We start from the raw sequence: 26,296 nt of genomic DNA on the forward strand, positions 1-26,296 counted from the left end.
CTCTCTTTTGTTTTGTCTTGGATGTTTTTATTTAGAATGTAGATGATCTCTTCTAATTGCCCTTTACCAGTTTAAGTAACGTTACAGGTTTAGTGAAATTGGAGTTGAGAGCCTATGTCAACTAATTAGGTCTTTAGCTGTTTACAGGATCAGAGAATCATTGTTTTATTTGTAGTAGACTCTCAAAGAACATTATTTATAAGACAGTCATAAACATTGTGATAGTTTACTAGGACTAAATTTGAGCTGAAAGAGCAGAAGGATGCCATCTGCCCAAAAGGAAGACAAATCAGTACATAAATGCACGCATACGAGACACTTATCAGAAGACCTGGAAGAAACATATTTCAGCTACATCTGTGACCTAGTGATACTTCAAATACTTGCAAGTACTATTCAAGTACAACAGAAGAAAGCATACAAAAACAGCAAGCAAGCAGTAGTATGTATCTTCCATTCCCCTTAAGAACATTTTTGTATCTTTAATTTACAGCCTTTTCCTGTAAATTGCTAAATGAAAACAGTTTCACTGTAACACTTGCAGGGGTATGTATATAAGATGACAGAGCAGCGGACTGGACTTTCCAGATGGAATTCAAGGGAATGTCTATTTTGCAAAATCCAATTCCACTTACAAGAGTAAAGTACTTACTTACCTTTACTTACACAATTAAATACATGACTAAGCGTAAATTCCTCTCTAGGTCAGTGATCCAAGTAGCTAGCATATAATTAAAACTAACTCCCTGTTTTACTTTCAGTGACTATTGTATGTACAATTGTACTGCACAGTCCATATTTTTCAGCTGCTTTGGCCATAAGTTCATCCTTATTTACAGGATGAGTGACACCTATGCTTAGTAGTTTAATAGCTATGTTTTTAACCTGGCGACCAATTACTCAGTTCTGGTTTACTGACAAAGTGCAATAGTGTTAGCTTCAAAGGAGATGCTCTGCCTCAAATAAGTTGTCATTCAATAATTGTCATAAGGTTTTAGCTCAGAAATAAGGTGATTTATATGTAGGGGGACTCACAGTGGTTTTTATGTATTTCTCTTTTTAATTTTTTTTTGTTATTCCAGCACATTCATCCATGGTATTTGAATGAATAGTAGACATTCATTGTGTCTAGGTCAGCAGTTTCCTCTGGCTGCAGTGAAGAAGATGTGGCAGGAAAAATGCTGCAGTTCCATCCTCTGGTAGAAGACTAAGGAAATCCCTTAGTTCCAATTCCATTGCAACAACTGATAAAGTTTCTGCCCAAAGCAGAGGAGAAAATCATGTTTAGGGTATTTTGGTTAGAACAAAGAAACAAAAAAACATTAACAAGGTCATTACTAATTGAGGTCATCAAGTGACGTAAATATTGTAACTGAAATAAAAATCGGAGACACACCCATTAGAGAGCAAATACAGCTACGGGAAAATGATGTCTTAGATTAAAACCAAACCTTTATCTTAATTCATCAGGTCTACATGTGGCAGTAATGTTTACGGAAGTCTAATGTAGTACTCCACATGTTTCATAGCAAATGAAAAAGCAGCCCTGGAACTCTACCAGTACTCTAATACAGCACTATATGTTAAAACGGATGTTTTTCAATGAGCCTCTAAGAAGAGGCTGTTAAACACGTTCTGAAGTGCTTATTATAGCACAGTTATCACATGAAAACAAGTACAAAAAAAACCACAAACAAACATGCTAGCTCTTCAAACTAGAACTTTATAATGCAGCACGGCAACCAGTGCTGCACCACACAACTCAGTGATGCTGTTGTTCTGGCCCCAGGGAGCACATTGTTTTGTTTTAATACATTTATTTTATTCAGTCTTCTTATTCTGTCAAAAACAAACGCACGTTGCTTAGCTATGCAGTATTATTGGCTTCCTACAAACATATAACAACAGGACTACATCAGCTACTAGCGTTGGTTTCTTTACTTCTTTATTTCCACTAACCAAAGCGTTGTAACCCCACCACCACTCTGCCAAATGTTTCCTTCTGCTTAATGTGACCAACTATCAGTAACACATTGTAGTTTTTACAGTCTGTAACCTAATCATGAGTATACACTTAAATGCCCACTGGGTTATCAACAGTAGCCTGTTAGCTGTCATTGCTTAGAACCATATAGTCACTTAGCCCAGAAAAAAAGCAAACAATCCCTATCTTTTAGGGAAACTGAGTTCTTTAAATGGTATCTATTCTTGACCAATACAGAAGCAATGATTCCAACAATGCAATTGTTTTCAATATAAAATGAATGCCATCCTTTTTATATGAGGCAACACTGTATGTTGCAGAATGCTGCTCTGATTACGAGAAAGCCTGCTGAGTTTTATTAGCTTTAAACATAGAAACTTATTCCCCTTTCTTTGAAAATATCACATCAGTATTCTCTAAGGCTGAACAATATTTAGAATGTCAGATGCTATACAAAGGCTTCTGTAGTTAGGTTATAATCAATTGATTTACCTTTTAGTGATGAAATAAGAACAGGATAGTCATTTTCAGTAAGTCTGGTTCTCTTGCAAAGTTCTGGAAGCAGTTTGTTCCACCATACAGCCTAATTCATAAAAACCCACAGCAAAAGTGTAAATTAACAATGACTGCAGTTAAGAGTATGAAAGACCTGCTAAAAATACACTGAACTAAGATCAGATGTATATGCAGATAGGTTACGATGGAATCAGTAATTAATTTATATAATGATTTGAAATGCAATGTTTTTGCTGATGTATTTCAAATTTTGTGTGACCTTTTCATACTTGACAGAGTTAAACAGTGCCCCCTAGTGTCTGTACAGATAAAGTGTTTGTAAGAAGACTTTTTCCCATCCAAACAGCTCCATGCAAAGTGGTGGATAAAATTATTGTAAGAACACTGCTGTGTCCTGACCTAATCTGCTTCCAACAGCTAAAGTAGCGAGCTATTTACTGTCATTTTGTCAATAAGAGTGAAAAGAGGGAGAAGAGATTTCTTTCTTTCCTTTTTTAAACATGGTAACCCTTTTCTACCACTTGTGTTCCGATTCATTATTGTACCCTCACAACTCTATAACCAACATGAAAATTATCAAAGAAACCATTTTTAGATCTGAACATAAAGCACAAATTTGGTCCTGAATGCAGCAATAGTATTTCCATCTGGTAGATAATCACCTTTGCTGAGTTTGGCCAACAAAAATGCAGACAATTAAGTAGCTGTGATAGGCAATGGAAGTAAAATCCTGTACTCCCCAAACACTGGAATAGAATCAGTTACATCAGTTAAAACTGCATGGAGGCCTATGTGAAAAATGGGACAAAGAATGTGAAATTTTTCACTACTGTACCAGTACCATTTTGATGGTAAGGTGTCACTAAAAACACAAGAACACACTTAAACGTGATACTATTTGAAGGATCTTCTCCTAGCTTATTACTAAAATATGACACGTTATACAATAATACCAAACAAATTAGAACACGGATTAGTGAGAAACTAGACAGTTTTCCACTTATAATGGAAAAAAATTACTCTGTTTTCTGAGGTCCTCTGCCCTCTGAAAAGATTATACTTTAAACTTACTAGAATGAGTACAGGGAGTCACAGAAGAAACAGGGGAAAACATTTCATTAAAATTAGTGGGACTGAGTTATGGAATTTAAAGGCCAGGCATGTGGTTCAAAGCAAGCTAAGCAATTTACTTTGTCTGAAATATTGGCTATTTGATCCATCCAGAGTCCATCCGTATACAATAACATTTTAGTTAGAGGGAAAAAAGAATCTGAATGAGTTTAACCAAAGTAGCTCACCCGACTATCATCCTTCAGCTCGTGCTGAGCATATAACACAGCTGCAGCAGGACACCTTTTGAGAAGCTGGTCAATGGAATCCTCATACTTGCCCAGATGGGTACTGCAGAGAACATGGATGGTGAGGCCGACATTGCCAGCCTCTATCAGAGGTTCCAAGATAGGCAGAGCTGCAGTTATATTGATCGACTGACTACATAAAAGAGACTAGAGACAGAAAGAAAACGTTTTGTTTGAATTTAAATCAAACTTTGCAAAGCAATGCTAACCATAAGCTTAGAACAAAAGGCCTGTACTTATCATAGTACATTTGAAATTATTTTATTAAATGTTACTGAAAACTGATTAAGTTTAGAGTTAACTAAAAAGCAAGTATCACAGTTACTGATGTGTCATTTTGGTATTTTTTTCTTCAATGATCTCAGTGGGTCTTTTAGTTCAACTTGGATAATTCGGGGATTGGGCAGGGAAGGAGGAGAGGAGGCTGCTAGAGAAAGCTCTACAGGCATGAACATTTGCAGAATGGATCTAAGTTGCAAACAGCAAAGTTTAAGGGTTTCATACCTGTAGCTTTGAAATATCTTCAGGGTAATCTTTATCAGGTGGAGATCCCGTTGACATTATGAAAGTAACCCATGGGAAAATGAACCCAAAACGATTACAGGAGTTTATCTGAGAGAGAGAGAGAGAGAGAGAGAGAGAGAACAAGAGAGATGGAGAGCAAGCGAGATAGAGAGACAGAAATTGTAGTAAAAGAAGTATTTCTGTTAGTGACAGTTCCTTGTGAACACACCCACACCACACCCCCCTCACAAGTGAAGAAAATTTTGTTCTTAAATAGTATATTTGGAATAGCAACTGTTCTTTCTTCTGGTTCATATAATTGAGTAACAAATAAACTGGAAACTTCTATTCAATTCTGTATTTTAGACTCCCTGTTCAGAATACTTTACAATCCATCATTCCTATGTTTTCTCATTTAGTCAGCTTTGTAAATTTTTCATTAAGGGAAAAAAATAATAAAACACTCCACCTGACAAACTCTCATTGTTTCATTTTAGCCCTTATTTCTGCCCAGAGCTGAGATTCCTGCTGATCGTATTTGCAAATGCTCCTAAAGAATAGGATTCCCCAGAACCATCTGCCTGGTAAGTGCACACTACATCATTTACTTTCAGTCTTGCTTCTTTTAAGTGATAAACTGTCCAGAATTAAAATACGAAATAATTGGATAGACAATACAGACATAAAAATTCTGAGTAGTACGCTTACCAGATCCTCTGTTGTTTTCAATGGCTTAGTCTCAGGAAGTTGCTTCTTTGATATTCTCCAAACATACTGAGAAGTAACCCTCAGTAAGAGCTCCTGAAGTACATCTTCCTGAGAGCATACTACAAGGAGAGCTTCCCAGAAATCTACCAAGAGCTGAGGAACAGCGTTTTCACTGTTATTACACAATATCTAAGAACAAAAACATTAGAAGACAGCAAGTTAGTATAGAATGTGGCAATTATTAGTAGCAGAAGTTAGAACAAACAAAAGGAACGTTTTTTCACTTCTACTAGTGGCAGGATGTTGGTTCTCTTTTTGTCTTGAGGTGATAGATGCGATTCTACATAATACAGTGCTTGGCAAAGTATAAAGTTCATGGAATGATTTTAAAGTAACCAATTCTAACATATAGATTTGATTACTTCTTGAAGATTTATTCCACTGCCAGAAATGTCAGCGCATTGTCAGCAAGGATTTACTGACTGTTACTTTGGAGGCTTTTATATACACCAACAGCCTAACAGACGTCTTCTAAAAAAGAATCTTAATGTAATCAAAGGCCAATGATAACAAAATGCCGTGCAGCTCAGTTGGGTATAATGGTAGGTCCCACAAGGGAGATGTTTCTGGGCTTTAAGGCCTGGTGTGTCGAGCAGGGAAAAGAATTGTTACTCAGTTTACACGTGACTTTGAAGCAACTTATTTGTTCTATTTCAAGTTTCATGATTTGGTATTTCTGATACAGGTCTTTCACAGTAACAGATGCAAGACCACGACATACCAATATTGAAGTATATGTGGTTTTAATCCAAACGACATTACTGATTGTAGAAAAAAAAAAGTTTTGTCTATTCCCAGCCCAAACAAAGAAAACGTCAGTGACTAGAAAAACAATTCAATGTATTGAATTGAACCAACTGATCGAATCGAGGTTGGATGGAGCCCTTGGCACCCTGATCTAGTTAGTGACACCCCTGCCCACAGCAGGGGGGTTGGAACTAGATTATCATTAAAGTCCCTTCCAACCCCAGCCATTCTATAATTCTATTTTTCTTTCCATAAACTGCAGAGACCTACTCTTCTTTCAGAAATGTATACAGATGATCAGAGCATTATATACCTTCATATTTAAAGCATTTAATATATAATGTGTATTTAATATTCTCATTCTTTAGAAATATGTCTCATCAAAAGGAGTCTATGGAAGTGATGTATCCAAATTCTGTTAAGTTTCAATAGTCTTAGGAAGCCAAACTATTAGGAAGCCTCTGAAAGATCCCTCAGACTGGGGTATTTTCCATTCAAGTGTTAATGGATTTTTTTTTTTACTTGATTTGACCAGTATTTCTTTCCAGAAATTCCAGATTCTGATTCTGTAGTCATCTATCAAAACTGGAACATATCCAACATTCATCTCTCTCTTTCAAAAAAAAAGAATGCTGAAATATGACTGAAGTAGCAACTGAGACCACTTTGCTTACTCATAACATCAGTACATGAAGAAAAAAAAAGAAAAAAAAAGGAAAAAATTATCACAGGCCAACCTTGAAAAACACATCTGCTTCTTCCAGTTCAATTTTACTGTTCTCATGTAAAGCCACAATGGCAGCCACCAATAATCCAGGCTGCATCTCCTTCAGGTGAACAGCAAATTCAGTTGGAATAACGATTCCTTCTTTATACTGTCTCAGGAGTTTTGGTTGCTCAGTGAAGCCAGAGGCCAGTACCGTCTACAAACATAGTCAGATATAAATCAGGTAAAGAACTCAACTCATGTAAAATTCAACTCTGCAAACTCAGTATTTTCTCAGGTAGTCAAGTTTATATAGATGAAATAAAGAAAAGTAAGGGGAAGGAAATAAAAGCTTTCGACAGTTTATAGAGTAGCTCTCCAGAGATCCAGGTCCAAACTGTGTGCTGGATCGGTACTCTTGAGCACCATGACAATTGCCTGAACACTGGAAAAAATGTGCTGTTGAAATCTGGAATTACTGTACATATAAGAAAGATTTTACTATGGAATCACAGTCACTAAACACACGGGGTGTTCTGAAAAATCACTGGCTGAAATTTCAATTAACTACTTTGCTGAAATATGATTTTTATATTGAAAATACCCCTGAAACAATGACCAAAACATGCTGCACAATATGCAACTCTAAGTAGTTTCTGGGCATTTCAGTGCTTTTGAAGGTAATATAACAAAATATTATTTCCATTTTAAAAACACCTGGGAACTGATGCCTGAGCATATTAAATGAATTACACAAGAAATATAAGGCAGACCTAAGAAGAAAGTTTACATTTCTCAACCCCTATGTGTAGAAACTATTTTTCCTTTATCTTTCTAGAAGCATTATTTCTAAGACTTTGCACTGAAATACTTTTTAAAGGTGAGATGCAGTAAAGCATTTTTGTAATAGATCAATTAAAAATAGGAGGGAAAAAAAAAACACACACAATCAAATCCCTAACCTCTAAATGACTTATATGCAATGGACTGGTGGTGGTGAATATTTGGACCAGATGATCTCCAGAGGTTCCTTCTGACCTCTACCATTCTGTGATTCTGTGAATGTGTATTTCTTAGCTTGTTTGTAATATCACAGTTTCACCTGATCTTGTTGCAAATGGTTAGAAAGCAGGTGGTCCTAAATACCATAATTGAAACAGCTACCCACAGTTCCCAACTTGCAATTCAAAACCTGGTAACTCTTGAAAGCTCTCCAAAGACTTTTCATGCTGAAGCTTGGTATCAAAGTTTGGACTATCTATCAGTTTGTTTTAAAAACCTTTTAGACCTCCAACAGCTCACACTCAGAAAGATTTCAGATTTCAAGCTCCGTAATCTTCGAACATTCCTTTTTCAACACTCCTGAAGAATCTTAACAAGAAGTAATTTACAGACTGGTCTCAGTCTAAATCCACATGTGAACACCTATGGCAGAGAATGATCAGATAACATTTTTTTGCCACTGACGTGGAATTCTTATTCTGAACAGCACTGAAGTAGGTTCTGATCTAGTCTTAGTAAGGGTTAAGTAGTTTGATTCTACAGAAGATGGCAAATCGTATAAGGAGATCGTATACAGAAACTTTGGCTTGTATGCACCATGGACATTCTGCTACAAAAGCAATTTTATAAGGGCTGTTTATATACAGATGGTTAAGTTTTCATGGACACGCTGCATGTTAATCATGTATTAATTACAGGTGGAGAGTTGGAGAGGTGGAAAAATGCTACTATGCAACCCTGCCATATTGGTGAAGAGCACAGGCTCTGTAGAGCCTGTTACGCACCAGTAAACTGCATTTACTTTAAAATAAAATAAAGCCTTTAAAACATTTGTTTATTGATAAGGCTTTGCAAAGACAGAAGCATCCCAGCATACACTAGTCCTGGATCTTACTGTTATTGCAGACATTCAGTGGAGCCTATAAAGCATACCAGGAGGAAGAGGAGCAACTGAAAGGATGTTTTACTGTAGAACAGAACCACTAGCCAAACTTACTGACTTGAGCTTTGCAAAAAGTGAACAGTTCATGCTTTCAGCATACTTTACCTCCTTATGGGAGCCCATCTCATGCTCATACATCATCAGGTCTCCCATTTTCAGAGCCATGAAAGCCTTAGTAAGTGTGAGGACCACTGACGGCATATTGTTTTCTACTTTATGAAGATACTTCACAGCTGTCAAAGGACATACATTTCTCATGCAGGGACTGCAGAGGATATGAGGCAGCTGCATGGGATCAGCAACACTGAATATCTGAAGAACTTTATTTGCTGATTCCTATTAAAATAAAACCCATTTGACAGTTTTAACATTTCCAGATACGTAATCTTTTCTGGCGTAAGAAGCACTTCTTTTCTTCTTTTGAATAGACAAGTACAGCTTAGCTACCAAATCCCTACTAGTGAAAGTAAAGGTACTCTAACCAGGAATGATTCAGCACATATTCTGAAAAGCTAAGAGAACTCTCTACCACACTGAATCGGTTTTACCAATCTGTGCAATATGGCAAGGTTCAAAAACCGGTTTGCATTGTTGCAGAAACGGAAAATGAAAGAGATCTAAGACAGAACTTTTCTAGCACAAAAGGATCTCTGTGCACAAGTGGGAACCATCATTATCCATACGCCTCGTGACAACCAAATCCATAAGTTGCCTGAAAGCAGCCCAAAGCATCGCAGCTGTTATATGCATGCTCTTTTGTCAAAAATGGGTAAATAAAAAAAGTATGAAAAAGAATATTTGTAAAACTAAATAAACAGTTCAGCATTTCAAAAGAAATTTTAATTAATATGTGATGCACAGTTCTTAAAATTGTAATTAAATCATCAGATTAAGTAAAAAATACTTGTTTCTACCTTGCTTAATTCTTCATTTATGTCTTCATTAAGAGAGTGAGTTAAATAAAATATAAAACCTCTTTCATATGTCTGTATTTCATCACCTTCTGAAACTAGTCGCTCTAAAACTTCAGTCATGGATAAACCCGCCATTCTATAGTATGGCAAAGCAAGGTGGTAATCCTTTGTGTCAAACCTGAAAGCAACAAAATGGGAAGGAAAACGAACAATTAAAAGCAACACATTTGACACCACTGTTTCTAAGAACTAAAGTAACACATCAAGGTTGCAAACACACCACTATCTGCAAATACATAGCTAAGACTCAAGGTAACGTTGTATTTTGTGTTAAACTGACAACCAAAACAACCAGGCACTTATCAGAGGACCAGATTAAGCTGTTCTGGTAGAATGTAAGTATTTGAAATATACATGCCATGCCAAAGTAAAATAGCAAGGAATAATGGATTTTCATTTTAAGGTTACATTATTGGAAACAAAAGCACATCTGTACCACTTTGACATCTAAAACATACCTGCTGTAGCAGTCTCCTAAAAAGGCACAACTTTCTCTGAACGCTCTTAGAAGTTCTTCTTTATCATCTGATTTAAGGAAACCAGGGTCCATTATAGCTGCTCTGACTAGTAGGTGAGCCTCACTTAGAAGGTGGATGCAACTCTCAGTTTTTGCATTTTCGTAAGTTCTACTATAATCTACCTAGAACAGATACACGATACACTTCGGATGCTGGTAAAAATAAAGAATATACAGAAACAATTCTAGAGAAAGCAGCAGGTATTTGAAATAGAATTATGAGCTATTCATAAGAAACATATTACAGTATATTCAGCACCAGAGATTAACAGTACCTATTTTTAGTCAATAAATGAAAGCAGGAGTTGGAAATACCATTTCTCTGTACAGCTGGATGGTTGAAACAGTGTTTATAATATATAAATTCCAACCAGGCGCTGACTCGGAATCTGTTCTGGATTTGATGCTATTAGCCTTTCTGGAACTAGAGAAAAGGAAAAGAGTTAAGTTGCCAATGTCCAAATAAACATTCTGTAGCCAAAAACAAACAAACAAAAACCTTACAGTTTAAATGCATAAACAGGTATGTTTGCAGACTAGTAGACGTTTGAGAGTTAAGTTGTGAATTTAAGTTGTAATGGCTAGTAATAGATAGGCATGTTCATACACCAGAAACATCATTGTTAGAAACCATCAACTACATCTTCTCCTGGATTTAACACCAGGAAGTATCATGTACATACATGAAGGTGAGTAATTCAAATTAGTTAAGATGTTCAGTTACTTTCCATAAAGATTTACTGCACTTTTACCCCTGCAGCTCAATTCACACATTTGTCAAGACAAGGTGTAAAAAAAGTACTTGAACACTTTCACTTTTAATATATTGGCTAGGTCTTCAATTCCCTAACATTAAAACACTGTAGGAAAAGTGTCTTCCTGTTCCATTTCTTTACTAATCATAGAATATCTGAGATGGATCCCACTAGGATCATCGAGTCCAACTCCTGGGTCCCCAAAGGACCACACAAAAAATCAGACCAAGTGTCTAAGAGCATTGTCCAAATGTTTCTTGAACTCTGATAGGCTTGGTGCCATGACCCTCTGAGAGGCCTGTTCCAGCACCTGACCATGCTCTTGGTGAAAAACTTTGACTACATACATACAACAACACTATCTCGGGCCAAAGTCCAGTGCTTCTTTTGTCATTAATATAGCAATGTTCACAACTGTCTTGCATTTAGTTAAAGGTTCTAAGAATTTTTCATTTTTTGCTACAACACATTTTGTTAGCCTGCAGGTCCATAACTCCTACATATTTTTTGCCAGGGTAAGTATTTTTTTCCTCTCAGTAGCAGATACGTTCTTCATAATGTTATTTTAACATTACATACGACAGTTGGCTTTGACAATCTCGGGTAACTTATTTTGTAAAAGTTCAACTTTCCATTTCTTCCATGTCATTTAATAGAGTAGAATTCAAAAATCAATGCCTGATTTCTGTTCTCATCCATCAGCTAGGGAATTATGTCCTAACAATCTTTCCACAGAGGATCCTCTCCGACTCCAACACCTGAAAATTCAGCACTGTACACAGAGCTCTAAATCCCATCTCCCCAAAAGATGCAAATTCTTACAGCATCCTTCTTGTAGGCTTTCGTCTTCCAGTAATATCTTCTGTGTTAGCCTTAGTCAGAAGAATTATATGGTTTTTGAAATGACAGATAGCTCTTGGTCCTATAAAAAGCTGCATTCGTAATGTGCAGACATCCAGAGCAACAGGTGGACAAGCCTATAAAGAAAAGCAAGTGTGTTTTGTAATTTCAGTTAGTGTGTGCTTTGAGTGAGTCTTTAAATCAAAAAGGAAACATGTTACCTAACGTGGAAAAGATAATCCCAAATAGTTTTAATTTGGCTGAGATGTAAGACTGCCTGATGTGTTTGCAAAAGTCCTGATTTCAGTTGCTTACGTTTTATAAAAAAAATACAGATAGAAATATTATATTTGCTTGCAATATTTATTGTTATGTTGCCTATCCAGTATTACATCCTTGATTTGTTCAACATGCATCTTTCAGCCAAAACACACCATTTCCTCTAGGCTGGACTAAAAATGGAAAAATGCAACCTCATTTGCCCAGAAACATTCTACCCTTGTAACTCTAAGAAGATAAAATACCACATTTACAAATTAGTATACACAATGAAGCAAGGCAACACAGCATCATGTATTATGCGTGCCCTACTTTTTGAAGAAACCTCAATCTTTGGTAAGGAGGCAGAGGGCTGCAGTGATGACCTGGAGGCTATGAACTGCCCTGGGCCTGTCATAACCAGAACCAGCCACCTCTGAAATTGATGTCAGAAATGGCAGGAAAAACAAGTACATGTCAAACTCCACAAAGGAGAAGGAACTCCACTAAAGGACTGCAGCCAGTGGGAAACCCACACCAGGGAGAGGCACCCCTGCACAACTGCGGTCCATCGGTGACCCACACTAGAGTAGGGGCGCCCTTAAGGGACGGTGGCCTATGGGAGGACAGGCTGCAATATGGACACACACGAGTGTCTGCAGCTTACTATTACATGCACACCTCACAAACAAAGAGCCAAAGTTTAGGTTTCAAGACAGTTAAGCTTTACAAGCACCATCAGCTGTAATATGGGAAAACTGCGCCCTCCGTTCAGAATAGCATGGAATTTAGGTGAAAACTTGTGATATCATAGTTTTTGATGTTTTTGAAAACATTCTATTAATTATCTAGAATCTTAAACAACAATAATAGATTGTGTCAGTGATACATGTGCAGACTTCCAGAATATGACATAGATTGAAATAAAATATTAATTTTTGATTTTTTTTTGGGTCACAGCCAATAGAAACTAACATGATTTCAGAAGGAAACACAGGGGAACAAAGTGTCACACTGCTACTCCAATTCTTTTAGCAAAATAATGAGATGTGCACCTTTGCAGTCGTATCAATGTATGGATCCTCATCGCGAGCTGCTGCTGCACTGCACCGCACTGTGAAACACTGCAGGTTCTCACTAGAGGGAAAGAAGACACAACACTGATGACAAAGAAAATGAAGACCTGCAATAATCCAAAAGCCAAGACTAAAGAGAATCAGATCTTTCTCCCTGTGCAGAAATGGGCTTTGAGGCCTAGGCAGGAGGACATTCTGCACCATAAGATAAGCTTGCCCAGAATGCTTCAGGAAAAAATAAGGCACAAAGAGAAAGGTAGTAATACAATCAGCAAAATCATAAATATAGTACCTTGTAATGACATGCAGGAATTGTGGAGTGAGAACTGCCTGCTCTGACTTCTCTGAATACTGGTAAGTAGAAATCAGTTCTACTAACTTCCCAACAGAGTAGAGATATCCAACATGAGGCAAAGAGAAAAAGCAAAAGAGACTGAGTAGTTCTCTCTTGGTCTCAGTTTCCTCATGGGCTGTCACAGAACTTCCTAGATGTAAGAACAAGAAAGGCATTTTATACACATCTCGTAAATCAAAACCTTGCAATTCCTTTGTAAGCCCGATGCCTAAAAGCTACTCTCAGACCTGAGCAAGTTCCAACTGATTTTGTTAGCAGCCACTGAAGAGAAAGAGAACTACATGAAGAACAGCATACCGGTTGGTAACACATCAATTTGTATGCCATGTTCACATTTCAAGGCATTTCTAACAAAAGCGTGGATGAATCACCAAGCGAAGAATTTCCACAGACCCAACAGTATGTGGGAGTCCTGGCAGATTCATCACAACTAAACACACATAGCTCGAATGATCAGTCTGGTCTTAGACAACTCCTTGTGACCTGGAATGAATGCTCATCGAGAGCTGCAGACGAACTGCACCAAAATGCAGATCCTCACTTAAATGAAAGACAGTCAGAGAATGGCAGAATTATTTATAAAGCCACTTTGGCAGGTAAAGGGTGTGTTCAGATTCTACAGACCCGCCTGTCAAGGTCTGTAAACCGCAAGAGAAAATAAGTTAGATGGAATTGAACAGCAAGTAGCTCGTTCTCTTGAGTCAGCTGTGACTTAAATGAGACTTAGCTAATGAACAGAACAGACAACCACAAACTGGGTGAGCAGTCAGTAAAGGTGACATAACAAAGGATTAAATTTTCCCCTGGTTACGTTGAAGCTTGAGCTAGTGTTTATTGGTGAATCCCTGAAATTTGCTTTCATCCCTTGTCATTTTAAATAAAGTCTGGCATAAAGGTAACCTGTACCTTAATATTATTAAGGTTTACTACTCTGATTTCCAGTGTTGACTCTCAGAGACAGACTAGAATGTTACAGTGACACTGAAGACAATTTTATTTATGCAACGTAAAAAGTGACTGTTCTGTGATGTAAAGTTTGTCAATAGAGAACTGATAAGAGCTGTCTTTGAACAGACTTACTGTTATGGTGCTGTGAATTGGTATTTTCGTTCAAAGTTTACACAGAACTTAGAGAAAGACATTTCTGTTAAACGAAGCTCAGTTTAAATCACTAAAAAGGGAGGAAATACCCTAATTTTAATACAAATCATACAGGAACAGTGTACAGAAGAGATTATACTGAGACGTTCCTTCCTTTCCCAGGGCTCCTGTGACATACAACATAATGCATCCACGCATATGCATCTACCTTTCTGGTATATAGGAAGCAGTTGAACAGAGTGCAACTTCATCTCTTCACAAAACCCAAAAGGCGACTGGTCAGGTGCAAAACGCCTAGAGGAAATATCCAAACCAACATGGGACATCAGTGAGAAACTATTACCATTCACCTCGGGCAAGGAAAGAGCAATAGTTCTAACAGCCATAGTTGGTGTTTTAATACTCAACTATTTTGCCTTCATACTACTAATGCGATTAGCTTAGCAATGCTAAGAAGAACGTAGCACAGCTAGAAACAACAAGTTCCTGCAACCAAAAATTCTTTCTTTGCTTGTCTACAAGTCACGTGCCAAAGTCTGGGATCACTGAAGACGTGCTGCAATTGATTTGAACCTTGATTTAATCTTTCTTTCTTCCTTTTTATTTAACTGAACAAAATTCATCCTCAATCCTACTTTTCTTTCTTTTTATGAGTCATCCTTTTTCTTGCCTTGCTTCAAAATTCACAGCTGGACTGAGATATCAGTTCTTACTCAGTTTTAGATAGAAGTGTAATGGTTTTGATTACTAAAAAAATAAAAGGTGTAGCTTCTTAGTGCTTAAGATACTTGGTAAACTCCCCTTTGCCAGCGGCACAAAGGGAGATTTTATATATATATACATATATATGTAAATATTGAAGGTATTGAAGCATCACTGTAGCTGGAGTTGATGAAACCTGCAAAATAGACGCACAGAAGGCAGTACCTTGATCAAGGTCACACAGCCAGGACTGATGATTAGTCTTGTGAGCTATACTTTATAGTAGGCTTCTCTAAACCATAACAGAGTTTGACACAAGCTGCTTCAGAATGAGACGTGTAAAACTTACTTTGGCCAGTTCAGAATGAAAGTACAAAAACCTGAGCGGTCAGACACCGTAACAGGCTGCCCAGAGAGGTTGTGGAGCCTCCCCCATCTCAGGAGCTACTCAAAACCTAACTAGGCTAGGTCCTGGAAAAGCTACTCCAGCTGATTCTGGTTGGGAGTAGGATGTTGGACTGGATGACCTCAGGAGATCCTTTTCAACCTAAATGCTACTGTATGCTTAGAAAAAAACATCTCTTCTGATACATCACAAGAGAAGCTCTGATGCATGTCTTCACAGCATACAAGGCTGTATGATGAAAGCAGACATTACACATCACCAGTACTGCAGAACCATCAAAGATAAATTCCATTTTAATTGTAATAACTAGCCACATTCTCAAAGTTAAATAAAGCTTAGGATTCACAAGGCCAAAAATGGCATCTTTGGCATCACAGTGTTCTCGGTCTGCTGAGGAAACAGTGTATAAGAAGCTCAGAAGTCAAAATACCAGGGTATTTTTTTTTCATCAAGATACGAGCTTATATTTGCTTCTTGGAATTATTAACGTAACAGTTAACCCACACAGGGGAAAACGCATTTGTAATACCTGAAAAGGAGATACCGCACTTGAAAGTGCTTTGTGTCTTCTGTAGCTAACTCTGTGGATTCCAGTGTGATGGGTATCTCACATAGCTTACTTTCTTCCCCAAGCAGTTCCACTGGTTTCTGACATATGATGAACTCATCTAATTCAAGCTGCAAAGCATGTGTTGAAAGGTCTTCACCTTTTACACCTTAACAACGGAAATGCATTAATTATTCAAACCATTCCATTTAGTAACAACAAAATGCTGGCACAATATCAACTAAACATTCCAATTACGGCTACCTAATTAGCAATGGCTTCTTCAAACCACGAGATTTTTAGAAGAGCTCTGCTAGGAGACAAAAAAGATCTTTCGTCTAGGCCTCACCTGTCTCATTCCTTCAGAGTCAATATTTCTGAAAGAACTGGCAACGAAAGAGCTGGCAGTGTGTGCTTGCAGCCCGAAAAGCCAACTGTATGCAGGGCTGCATCAGAAGTGCAGCCAGCAGGTCGAGAGAGGTGATTCTCCCCCTCGTTGAGCCCCCACCTGGAGCACCACGTTCAGCTCTGCGGCCCGCAGCGCAACAACCACACGGAACTGTTGTAGCAGGTCCCAAGGATTTGGACAACACTCTCAGACACAAGGTCTGATTTTCAGGTAGTCCTGTGCAGATCCAGGAGTTGGGACTCAGTGATCCTTGTGGGTCCCTTCCAACTCGAGACATTCTATCATTTCGAGGTTCACGAGATGATTCTTTCCTTCAGCCTCTTCCTTGTCCCTTAGAAGAGACCTGCTTATCTGGGCAGTGACGCTGATGGAAGAATTTTTCTGAACACAACACACTGACTTTCTACCACTTTGATTTGGCCAGTGGTGGTACCCCAAAACAGATACCTAATTCTGTGGCTGCACCATCCTGAAAGTGTCCACAGAACAACAGCATATTTAAGTGTTACCTCCAACTACACATAGCAGAACTTTTCATGCACTATAACTTTCAACTGACGGCCCAAAAATTATCCTAAAATACTTTCTGAAGGGCAATTACCTTGTTAGAACCTCCTTTAAGAGTAATAGCAATCACTTAACAGATTCTCAGAGGCAGAAAAAAATAAATATCTCTACTTACTTCCATTTCCAGGCTCTTCTAGTGTACTAACTCGATGTGCATATTGCTCTGTACTGTCTGCACTTTGGATCAGTTCCAGTTTCAGGATCAGAACATCCAATTCTGTTGTTATGGCTATGTGTCTGGCACAGAATGCAACTTCAGTAGGAATGAAGTCATCAATGTGTAAAATTAAGGTGCGTTCGAAGTCTAATACAGTCAAATTCTGGTTTATGACCAGGTATTTCAAACAGAACATGACTAGTTTATTTTTGCAGCCCACAAGAAGATCTCCATTTACAGGACAACATGAAACACACAGCGGAGGATCTGAAAGTGGCATTTCCACAACTGACATCTGTTCTTTTAAGGTTTCACTGTATGACTCTTCCATCTTGTGACCAACCATCCGGACACAAACACGAGAACTCCCTGCAGACATGCATCTCCAGTTCATATATGCTCTTAGGAAAGTTGCTTTGCTTTTCTCTTCAATTGTCAACAAATAGTCTCCTTAAAATAAAGCAGCAGTACTAAAACGTCAATACAGAATAGATGACGGTTTTCGAGCTGTTTACCTGCTATTCCAACAAAGTACATTTCAAAGAATATCTTAAATTCTCAACTCTCACACAAAATTTGAAAGGAGTTTTCACCAATGTTTCTTTAACGAAATCCAGAGTGCAAGTTTCTTTGGTAGGTGAAGCACACTTCACATACCATTAAAGAAAGTGAACTAACATACAGGTCTAGGGCCAGATACGGCTCAAAAATGAACCCACCTTAAGGGCAGCGCTCGCAGACAAGGTATTTTCACCCCCAAATACCCATTAACAAAAAGTCAAAGGCTCATTAACATCTGTGGAATCGGCTGGGGAGAAGAGACGCAAACCCCCACCCCGCGCTCTGAAATCACAGTGGCCAAGGGCGGGAGCGCAGAGTCCCGCCAGAGCGGAGGAAGACGACAAAAAGGCGCCGTACGGCTGCACGGTGCCGCCGTCACTCTCGCTTCTCTGCCCCTCCGCGCCTCAGCCGCCGCTTCGCGAGCTCGCCCGCGGCAGCCGCCCGGCTCCGCCGAGAGGCGCCTGAACCCGCCACCAGCGGCCGCGCCGGGCGGGCAGGAACCGCCACGCTGCCCTGCCGCGGGGCCACGACACGCTCCCGCACCCGGCACAGGCCGCCCGCCCCGGCGGAGCCCCACGGCCTCCGCTCGCCGCTCACCCCAGCCCAGCAGTGCCCGTTTGCACCGCCCCGCGCCCGGCCCGCACACGCCTCAGCCTCCCCGGGCCCAGCGGCGGCCGGCACCGACCTGCTCGGCTGTGCGCCATGTGCAGCACGGATCCCAGCGTGGCGAAGGAGCCTAGGGGTTCGCAGCGGCCCTCGTGGCGCACGGCGAACACCTCCACCCTGCAGCTGGCCGCCGCACCGGCCACGAACAGCACATCGGGCCCGCAGCAGAAGTGCGCCGGCTCCTGCCCGCAGGGCACTACTCGCTGCGACCCGAACGGGTGCAGGTTGTAAAGCTGCACCATTGTCCCCCGAGCTGCCCCCCGCTACAGCAGCGGCCACAGCTCCCGAGGCCCCGCGGCTTCCGCCTCCGCCCACGGTTCCGCAGCGGGCGCGGGGCGGGGCGGCGGGGGGGGATTCCCGCGCGCCAGTCATAGAATCACAAAGCTTGGAAAAGACCTGGGCACGTTTCTGCCGTTACGCGTTGCTCGGTTCGAATATAAGTTGCCGCGGAGCGCCGAGCAATCAGCGGTGAGCCAGCGCTGAGTTGGAGCAGGTGCCGCTAGCAGTAGCGTGCCTAGCGAGTTGGGCTGCTGGGATCTGGGACCTTCCAGCGTCCTAGATGCAAAAACACCTTTGGTTTTAAATACAGCAGTTCTTTCTTTAGAACTTCTTAACTTGTGCATCCATGTATGCTCTAGATACAAGTACTTCCACAAACTTAATCCCGGGTATCTTTAGCACATGTAGAAAATCTTTTCTTCCTCGTGGTTTTATAGAAAACAAAACAACAAAAAACGTTTTTTCTCCTTTACAGAACTCAAGATTGAATAATTTTAAGCAAGTAGGTCAGCAGTTTTTACCTGTGTCCCATGATTTAGCAATTTCTCAAGTGTCTATAAAGCTGTATTAATTTGAAAGTACCACTAAAGAACATATTTTTAATAGGTTAATGGAGGAATTTAAAATAGGACTATTTTTAGATTTTCCTTTTATCTAAAGGGAATTGAATGCAGGGAGGCACGCTTGTCAGAAAATTTTACGTTTTGTCTGCATAGTCTCTCCATTTTCATGTTTTTATTTTTCAAGGTATCAAGTTCTGTCCTGCTAGCCAGTATACTGGTACTAAGTGCTGGTTCAAATCAAAACTGTAATGGCACGTGCCATAACTACAGTTAGATAAATTACATGAATACAATAACTTATTTTTTGTGTCTTCTGTGAAGCTAGCTTCAAAGGGATGATATCCTTAATATCAGGTTTCTGTCTATTATATAGAGACAGGCTTGGAATAACACCCATTAATCCTTTAACGAAAAGTTGTTTCCTGCCTGTGCAAAACCAAAAATAAAAGTTTGTCACAAAACGCTTCAGGATCACAGGAAATTCTATATAATTTCCTGATTTTATCTTTAGTTTGCACATGACTAGATGCTACCAAAATTGCAGTTTCATGTGGTCCTTAAATAGTGACTACATATATAAATAGTAATGAAGAAAAAGGAAGAACCTTTAAAACTTTATTTGAAAACAATCAAACAAGTGAACAGGGTTCTGCAATTTGTTGTTGTTTTTGCTGAATATAGTTTTCCAGATTTCAGTTTTCTAAATATTCATCTCCTTCTTCAGCCTCTGCCTCTACTGAGTCTACCCCAACTTCTTCATAATCTTTCTCAAGCGCAGCCAAATCTTCACGGGCTTCAGAAAATTCTCCTTCCTCCATTCCTTCCCCAACATACCAATGTACGAAGGCACGTTTCGCATACATGAGATCAAATTTGTGGTCAAGGCGAGCCCATGCTTCAGCAATAGCAGTTGTATTACTCAGCATACACACAGCCCGCTGCACCTTTGCAAGGTCACCACCTGGCACCACAGTTGGAGGCTGATAGTTAATGCCCACCTTCAAGGAAACAGATGAAAACTTTGAGTGGGAAGAGTTAAAGACATTTCTGTTAATAATGAACAGACATCATGGTTATGAACAAATAGCTTCGAATTATTTTGCATTTCCTGAGCATATTTAACTAAATCCTAATTCAGGATCTGATCAAATTAAAATTGGGACAATATTAGGTTGGACTACGGAATTTTTTCACCAGATTATAATGCATAAGTCACACAAATGATTGTGGAAGGGCCCTAGAAGAAATAATTGATAGTAAGAGCTTACTGGACTCTTAAGTAGAACATACGAATCTGGTCAAGTCCTGAATGTACTGACAGTAGCTAGAAGGATTGATCGTTTATCTGCAAGGTGACGTTGTCAGCCATCTTGACATTGTTAACAAGAACAACACAGAAGATTTGCCCTAGTGATAGAAGCCAGGTGCCATAGAACTTCTGTCATCACAGTACAGACCCCCAAATCGACAGCTTCTCTCATTTTAAGGTATCTCAAAAACGTTGTTGGGAAGTTACTAAACTGAACTACTATGTGATAACTTACTATGGTGTTTCTACAGTTGCTTGAGGTTTACCTATACTTTCTCTATACAGAATTACCTAGGTTTTTGAAGACTTGCAGAAAAATCTGACATTCTTTTTTTTGTACCCGTTTTTAAATTGCTTTCAGATACTCAATATTGCCTGTTGCTATAAAAACTAATAGCTAATCTATAACTTGGTACAGAATTTTCATCTGTGCTGCAGTATCTTGGATTTATACTTAAGAATATAGTCTGAAATGTAAGCAGTTCGCTAACAGGGACATTACAACATTGTACAATGACCATCACATCTAAATACTATGCAATTCCTAGTATTTTAAACATCAAGCACTTCCTAAGTTATTTATGTACCTTGAATCCAGTTGGGCACCAATCCACAAACTGAATGGTGCGTTTAGTCTTGATAGTAGCAATAGCTGCATTAACATCCTTAGGCACGACGTCACCTCTATATAACATACAGCAGGCCATATATTTGCCATGGCGAGGGTCACATTTTACCATCTGATTAGCTGGTTCAAAACAAGCATTGGTAATTTCAGCCACAGATAACTGCTCATGGTACGCTTTTTCAGCAGAGATGACAGGAGCATATGTAACCAGGGGGAAATGGATTCGTGGGTATGGAACAAGGTTAGTTTGAAATTCAGTGAGATCTACGTTGAGGGCTCCATCAAAACGCAGTGAAGCGGTGATGGATGAAACAATTTGCCCAATTAGTCGGTTTAAATTGGTATAAGTAGGACGTTCTATGTCAAGGTTGCGACGACATATATCGTAAATGGCTTCATTATCTACCATAAATGCACAGTCCGAATGCTCCAGTGTTGTGTGGGTAGTTAAAATTGAATTGTAAGGTTCCACTACAGCAGTAGAAACCTGAGGCGCTGGATAAATTGCAAACTCTAGTTTAGATTTCTTTCCATAGTCAACAGAGAGCCTTTCCATGAGCAGAGATGCAAACCCTGAACCAGTGCCTCCTCCAAAACTGTGAAAGATAAGGAAACCTTGCAGTCCTGTGCACAGATCAGCCTATAATGGGGCAGAAAAAAGTGGGAGAGAAAGAAAAGTTATTGATGATTCTGGAGAGGGTAATATTAAAATAAGCATACCAAATCAATTATTTCCTAATTCTTTTAGTTTTAAAAGGTGAACTTTTTTCTTTGCTTATCTTTTACTCAGAACTACCAGTGACACTGCATACCTTATTCTGAATAGAGTATTTTCACATTTAAAAGTAGCAACGTTGACTTTGATGTCATTTTAACACTACTGTAAGCAAGAGCAGCTGTACACCACTGTGAAAAGTTATTATAAATCACAGCTGGGTTACACTTTTGGGAACAGATTCTACTCTACGTGGCAGCAAGTAGCAATTAGGTATTGAAAACCAGTATTTTATAATTTTAGATAGACAATCGCTATTTCACTTTGAATCATGCTATACTATGTGAGTTTCTCACAATACATCAGGATATTAAAAAAATAGAAAAATACTTGAAATTTCTGAGCTTTCAACCAAAACCTGAGGTTCAGGTACTGGAAATATTTTGCTTGACACATAAGGATGCAATTCAAGTTGAAAATAACAAAGCAAATAAGTACAACAATATGACCATGCTTGTTCAATGATTTTATAATATGTTTCTGAGGTATCCTTAGAATGCCTTCAAGTAATGATGTTTCAGATACTAAGAAGCTTTAAGTTTTATTGACCAAATTTTTATTTAACTCAAAAGGGGGAGGCGGGAAGACTTTTTTTAAAATTTTTTTATTTTTAATGGATAAGTGATTAAAAAAAACAAGTGGCAAATCACAGTTATAGATAGCTATAAAGGTGTATCAATTATTTTAAATAACTGCATGACTTGCAGCATGAACTCTTACCAGTTTGCGAATGCGGTCTAGCACTAGATCAACAATCTCTTTTCCAATGGTATAGTGGCCTCTAGCATAATTATTAGCTGCATCTTCTTTCCCAGTAATGAGCTGCTCAGGATGAAATAACTGCCTATATGTACCTGTACGTACTTCATCTACAAATAAACACAATATGCCAACATGAAATCTAACTGTTCAGTTCTATGCATGCTGCCTAGCAGTGAAATACTAAGTAAATGCACATATCAAAAGGGTGTAGACAGCATCTGTGACTACATGCAGCTTGTCTGACTAGTGTAAGAAGTTGGCATAACTTCAGCCCCTTTGTGCAGAGGAAAACAGCAGGCACTCAGAGCATTATGTGCATCTGGGAACACGGAGGTAACTCAGAGAACTATATCACAGGCATGGACATATTCTAGATAGCAATTAAACGAAACTCAGCTCTGGATGTCATGTAGCAGTTTGGGAAGATTATCCACAGACTGCAAAAAAGTTCAAATGTCTCCCAAATGTTCCCCGTATATCATTATTTCATTTCTTTCAAATAACAGTAATTTAAAACATCAAAGCAGCATCCAAGTATACATCTTTTAGAATCTGTAGTGTTCTGAATATACAGAAATGTCTGCAGGGAAAGGAGTGGTTTCACAATGACGTACATGTTGGGTACATACCAACTACAGTTGGCTCTAGGTCCACAAACACTGCTCTGGGAACATGTTTACCAGCTCCTGTCTCACTGAAGAAAGTATTAAATGAATCATCTCCACCTCCAATAGTTTTATCGCTGGGCATTTGACCATCAGGCTGGATCCCATGTTCAAGACAATACAATTCCCAGCACGCATTGCCAATCTGAACACCAGCCTGACCAACGTGGATAGATATGCATTCACGCTGAAAATTAAAAATAGAACAATGATAATGAAATATGGATCTACCCATCTTCTAGATTTCACTCTCCCAATAACCAGTAATCTGTGGGTTATGTTACCATGATCCTTCTCTGCTGCAGTATTCCCCAGTTGCTCTCAAGTGACAATCGAACTGATCAAGTTGTCTCCTGCTGACAAGATTCTACTCGCCTCAGTTGATCTGGACTATGATATCGAGAATGTTGTAGAACCTTAGAGACTACATAGTCTCTATGAACACATAGGATGAATGCAATATTATCATCCCTTACCATGCTGCACGTATATTTTATCTTTAATATCGTCTAGTCTCTTTTCCACCTTTCCTTGGTTTTGAAAGACTTTTTTTATATAATAACCCCAAATTTCCTTGATTTATTGCCAACGATGTACTGGGCAATGTTGCAAGAATATTTCCCACATAAAACCTTTTAGTATGTTTTCCTTTGCAATAAAGTTATCTAGTGCCTGGAAATCCATACGTCTTTGAGCTCCTCTGCTAAATCACCTGTGTAAGCATGCCACACGTTTAATCTCTCAAAAATCTCAATTTTGTCTTACATCTGAGACTGAGATAAACTTTTACCCTAGCTTAGTGTTACAGTGTATCTAGGAAAAAGCAGAGATGGAAAATAAATGGTAGGGTGCCTACACTCCTCTTTTCTTCACAGCTTCATCAAAGCTTGTATCCTTGACTCCACGTTTGTATTCTCACTCAGGGAGTTCTGGCATTAACCCGTTGCCAGCGAGGCTGACTCCGCACTTATTTCCGCTTCATTCGGTTAGCACCAAGTTTCTGAAGGCTTTGTGCTGCTCGTCTCCAGCTCCCTAGCACGTTTGCACCACGCGCCTCAGAGCGGGAGCAGCAGGCGCCGGGCACCACCCCGCAGCCCGGCCCCTGCGCAGGCAGCCGTGCCACACGGCTGGCTGCGGGCCAACCCCCTCTCCTCCGAGTGGCTGCCTGCGACCCTCGGAAGCTCTGAAGCTCGCAGCCACGAAACGGCAGAACGAAATGCTTGGCTGTTGTCTTGCGCTTTCCCGCCGTCTCTCACCTCAGGCGGGTGTAGTCTACCCCTCAGCTGCCACCTTCTCCCCACCGCGCCGACAGCGAGGCGGCCGCTATAAACAGCCTTTCGTTACATTTCCACGCGGCTTGCCCCGTTAGCCACCGGCCAGTTCCTGCACATCGCCTGCCTTGACCTGTTAACTTACAGCCACCTCCCTCCTCCCCGCCCCCAGCCCTCCCGCCTTACTGCTACTGTGGGGACTCCACAGGGCGGCTCTCTGCAAGCCCCGCCATGGTAGGCGTAATCCTAAGCTCCCCAGACCCGCCGCAGCAGAAGCGCTCCCAAATTCCCTGCCTCCTCCCAGCCGCGAGAGTCTCGCTCCCCACCATGTTGCCTGGCCAAGCTCAGGAGCCTCGACTGCACAAGACCGCGTCCACCACCTCCCGCCGATCACCGCCAACTGCCGCCGAGTAACCGCCGAGTAACTGCCTCGATCCCCTCGGCTTCGCGCGCTGGTTTCCCATTGGCTGTTACCCGCGCGCTCCAAAGGCGAATGGAGACCGCTGATTAGCCGAGTGTGCTGATATGCCCACGTGGGGTGATGACTGCCACGTGCTCGCTTGAGAGCGCGAGTCGGGGTGGTTGCAGGGGGCGGGCTTGAGCTCTGCTGAACGGGGACGTGGGCGTGTCGGCGCGGGCCGAGGCGCTGCGTGCAGCGCAGGCTGGGGGCTCGAGGAGTCGCCTCAGGGCGGGCTCGGGCTGCCCCCTGCGCTGAGGCAGCAGCGGAGGTCCTAGCGCGGGCTCGCCGCGCGCGCCTACGCTCGCAGCAGTCTGGAGGCTGCCGGGGCGAATGGCCGGAAGTGGGGCCGGCTGCGGAGCGCGGGCGTCGCTGGAGCACGCTTCTGCGGCGGCCGTTTGGAGGCGGCAGGAGGGCCGGTGCCTCTCAGCAGAGCGGCGCGCAGCCACGAACCGGGCGGAGAAATCCCTCTCAGCAGAAAAGGCAGGTACCTGGGCATCCAGCTTCACGTATCCAGCTTGAAATGTGTACGTTCAGTTGTGCTCTGGAGGGTCTGCCTTGCTACCCCTGTTGTTGTTCTCTTTCCTTCTTTTTTAACAGTCAAAAGTTTGATCCCCCTGTATTAACAAAATCACAGGAAGGCAGGGGCACCTCCCATCAGACCAGGCTGCCCAGTCTCCTCCGGACTGGCTTTGAACAGTGCCAGGGATGGGGCATCCACAGCTTCTCTGGGCAATCTGTTCAGTGCTTCGCAACCCTCACAGTGAGGAATTTCTTCCTTATATCTCATCTAAATCTCTTTCAGTTATAAACCACTGCCCCTTGTCCTGTCACTACACTCTGATAAAGAGTCCCTCCCCCATCTTCCCTCTAAGTACTGGAAGACTGCTATCAGGTCTCCCCAGAGCCTTCTCTTCTCCAGGCTGAACCGCCCCCAGCTCTCTCAGCCTGCCTTCATAGGAGAGGCGCTCCAGAACTCTGATCGTCCTCATGGCCCTCCTTGGGACCTGCTACAACAGTTCCGTGTGGTTGTTGCGCTGCGGGCCCCAGAGCTGAACGTGGTGCTCCAGGTGGGGGCTCAACGAGAGGGGGAGAATCACCTCTCTCGACCTGCTGGCTGCGCTTTTTCAATAATGTTAGTTCTAACTAATAGGACAAGGGAATCGTA

At 40.7% G+C, this 26,296-nt stretch overlaps 2 protein-coding genes and 1 long non-coding RNA gene across 7 annotated transcripts in view; 1 reads left to right on the forward strand and 2 right to left on the reverse strand.

Annotated features, from left to right (window-relative positions):
- Positions 1 to 5: 5 nt before the first annotated feature.
- On the reverse strand, positions 6 to 18,808 carry HPS3 (HPS3 biogenesis of lysosomal organelles complex 2 subunit 1). Of its 4 annotated transcripts, XM_083848969.1 has the most exons (17): positions 18,439 to 18,805; positions 17,151 to 17,642; positions 16,042 to 16,228; positions 14,613 to 14,698; positions 13,241 to 13,433; positions 12,928 to 13,009; positions 11,597 to 11,751; positions 10,335 to 10,443; positions 9,961 to 10,142; positions 9,443 to 9,620; positions 8,634 to 8,864; positions 6,615 to 6,800; positions 5,071 to 5,259; positions 4,363 to 4,470; positions 3,799 to 4,005; positions 2,477 to 2,567; positions 6 to 1,256 (listed from the first exon to the last, which is right to left on the reverse strand). In XM_083848969.1, exons 1-17 carry the CDS (start codon positions 18,659 to 18,661, stop codon positions 1,129 to 1,131), a joined length of 3,027 nt encoding a protein of 1,008 aa, XP_083705095.1. In that variant the 5' UTR covers positions 18,662 to 18,805; the 3' UTR covers positions 6 to 1,128. The 4 variants fall into 4 exon arrangements, with proteins under 4 accessions (XP_083705095.1, XP_083705096.1, XP_083705097.1 ...); XM_083848970.1 differs by lacking the exon at positions 8,634 to 8,864 and having other exon boundaries at positions 18,439 to 18,808; XM_083848971.1 differs by lacking the exon at positions 17,151 to 17,642 and having other exon boundaries at positions 18,439 to 18,807.
- A 1,054-nt stretch (positions 18,809 to 19,862) lies between these two features.
- LOC310904363 (tubulin alpha-3 chain) lies at positions 19,863 to 25,139 on the reverse strand. Of its 2 annotated transcripts, none has more exons than XM_083848973.1 (5): positions 24,998 to 25,139; positions 23,365 to 23,587; positions 22,694 to 22,842; positions 21,158 to 21,838; positions 19,863 to 20,259 (listed from the first exon to the last, which is right to left on the reverse strand). In XM_083848973.1, exons 1-5 carry the CDS (start codon positions 24,998 to 25,000, stop codon positions 19,954 to 19,956), a joined length of 1,362 nt encoding a protein of 453 aa, XP_083705099.1. In that variant the 5' UTR covers positions 25,001 to 25,139; the 3' UTR covers positions 19,863 to 19,953. The 2 variants fall into 2 exon arrangements, with proteins under 2 accessions (XP_083705099.1, XP_083705100.1); XM_083848974.1 differs by lacking the exon at positions 24,998 to 25,139 and adding an exon at positions 23,685 to 23,705.
- Positions 25,140 to 25,151: 12 nt separating this feature from the next.
- LOC310904365 overlaps positions 25,152 to 26,296 on the forward strand; it is a 33,900-nt gene continuing 32,755 nt past the window's right edge. Inside the window, exon 1 of the long non-coding RNA XR_014588241.1 lies at positions 25,152 to 25,615. This is a non-coding gene — a long non-coding RNA (uncharacterized lncRNA). The remainder of the gene's footprint in view (positions 25,616 to 26,296) is intronic.

Source organism: Anser anser, assembly GCF_964211835.1.
Source record: "Anser anser genome assembly, chromosome: 9".
NCBI lineage: Eukaryota > Metazoa > Chordata > Aves > Anseriformes > Anatidae > Anser > Anser anser.

Coding starts and splice junctions, on each gene's coding strand:
- HPS3 (XM_083848969.1), bottom strand. CDS start 18,661: ATGGTGCAGCTTTACAACCTGCACCCGTTCGGGTCGCAGCGAGTAGTG. Junction 13,010..13,240: donor TTCCTGCATGTCATTACAAG/GTACTATATTTA, acceptor CTTTCCCTCTAG/TGAGAACCTGCAGTGTTTCA. Junction 11,752..12,927: donor ACATTGATACGACTGCAAAG/GTGCACATCTCA, acceptor TTTTCTTTATAG/GCTTGTCCACCTGTTGCTCT.
- LOC310904363 (XM_083848973.1), bottom strand. Junction 22,843..23,364: donor CCTAGAGCCAACTGTAGTTG/GTATGTACCCAA, acceptor GTTTATTTGTAG/ATGAAGTACGTACAGGTACA. Junction 20,260..21,157: donor GGTGCCCAACTGGATTCAAG/GTACATAAATAA, acceptor GTTTCCTTGAAG/GTGGGCATTAACTATCAGCC.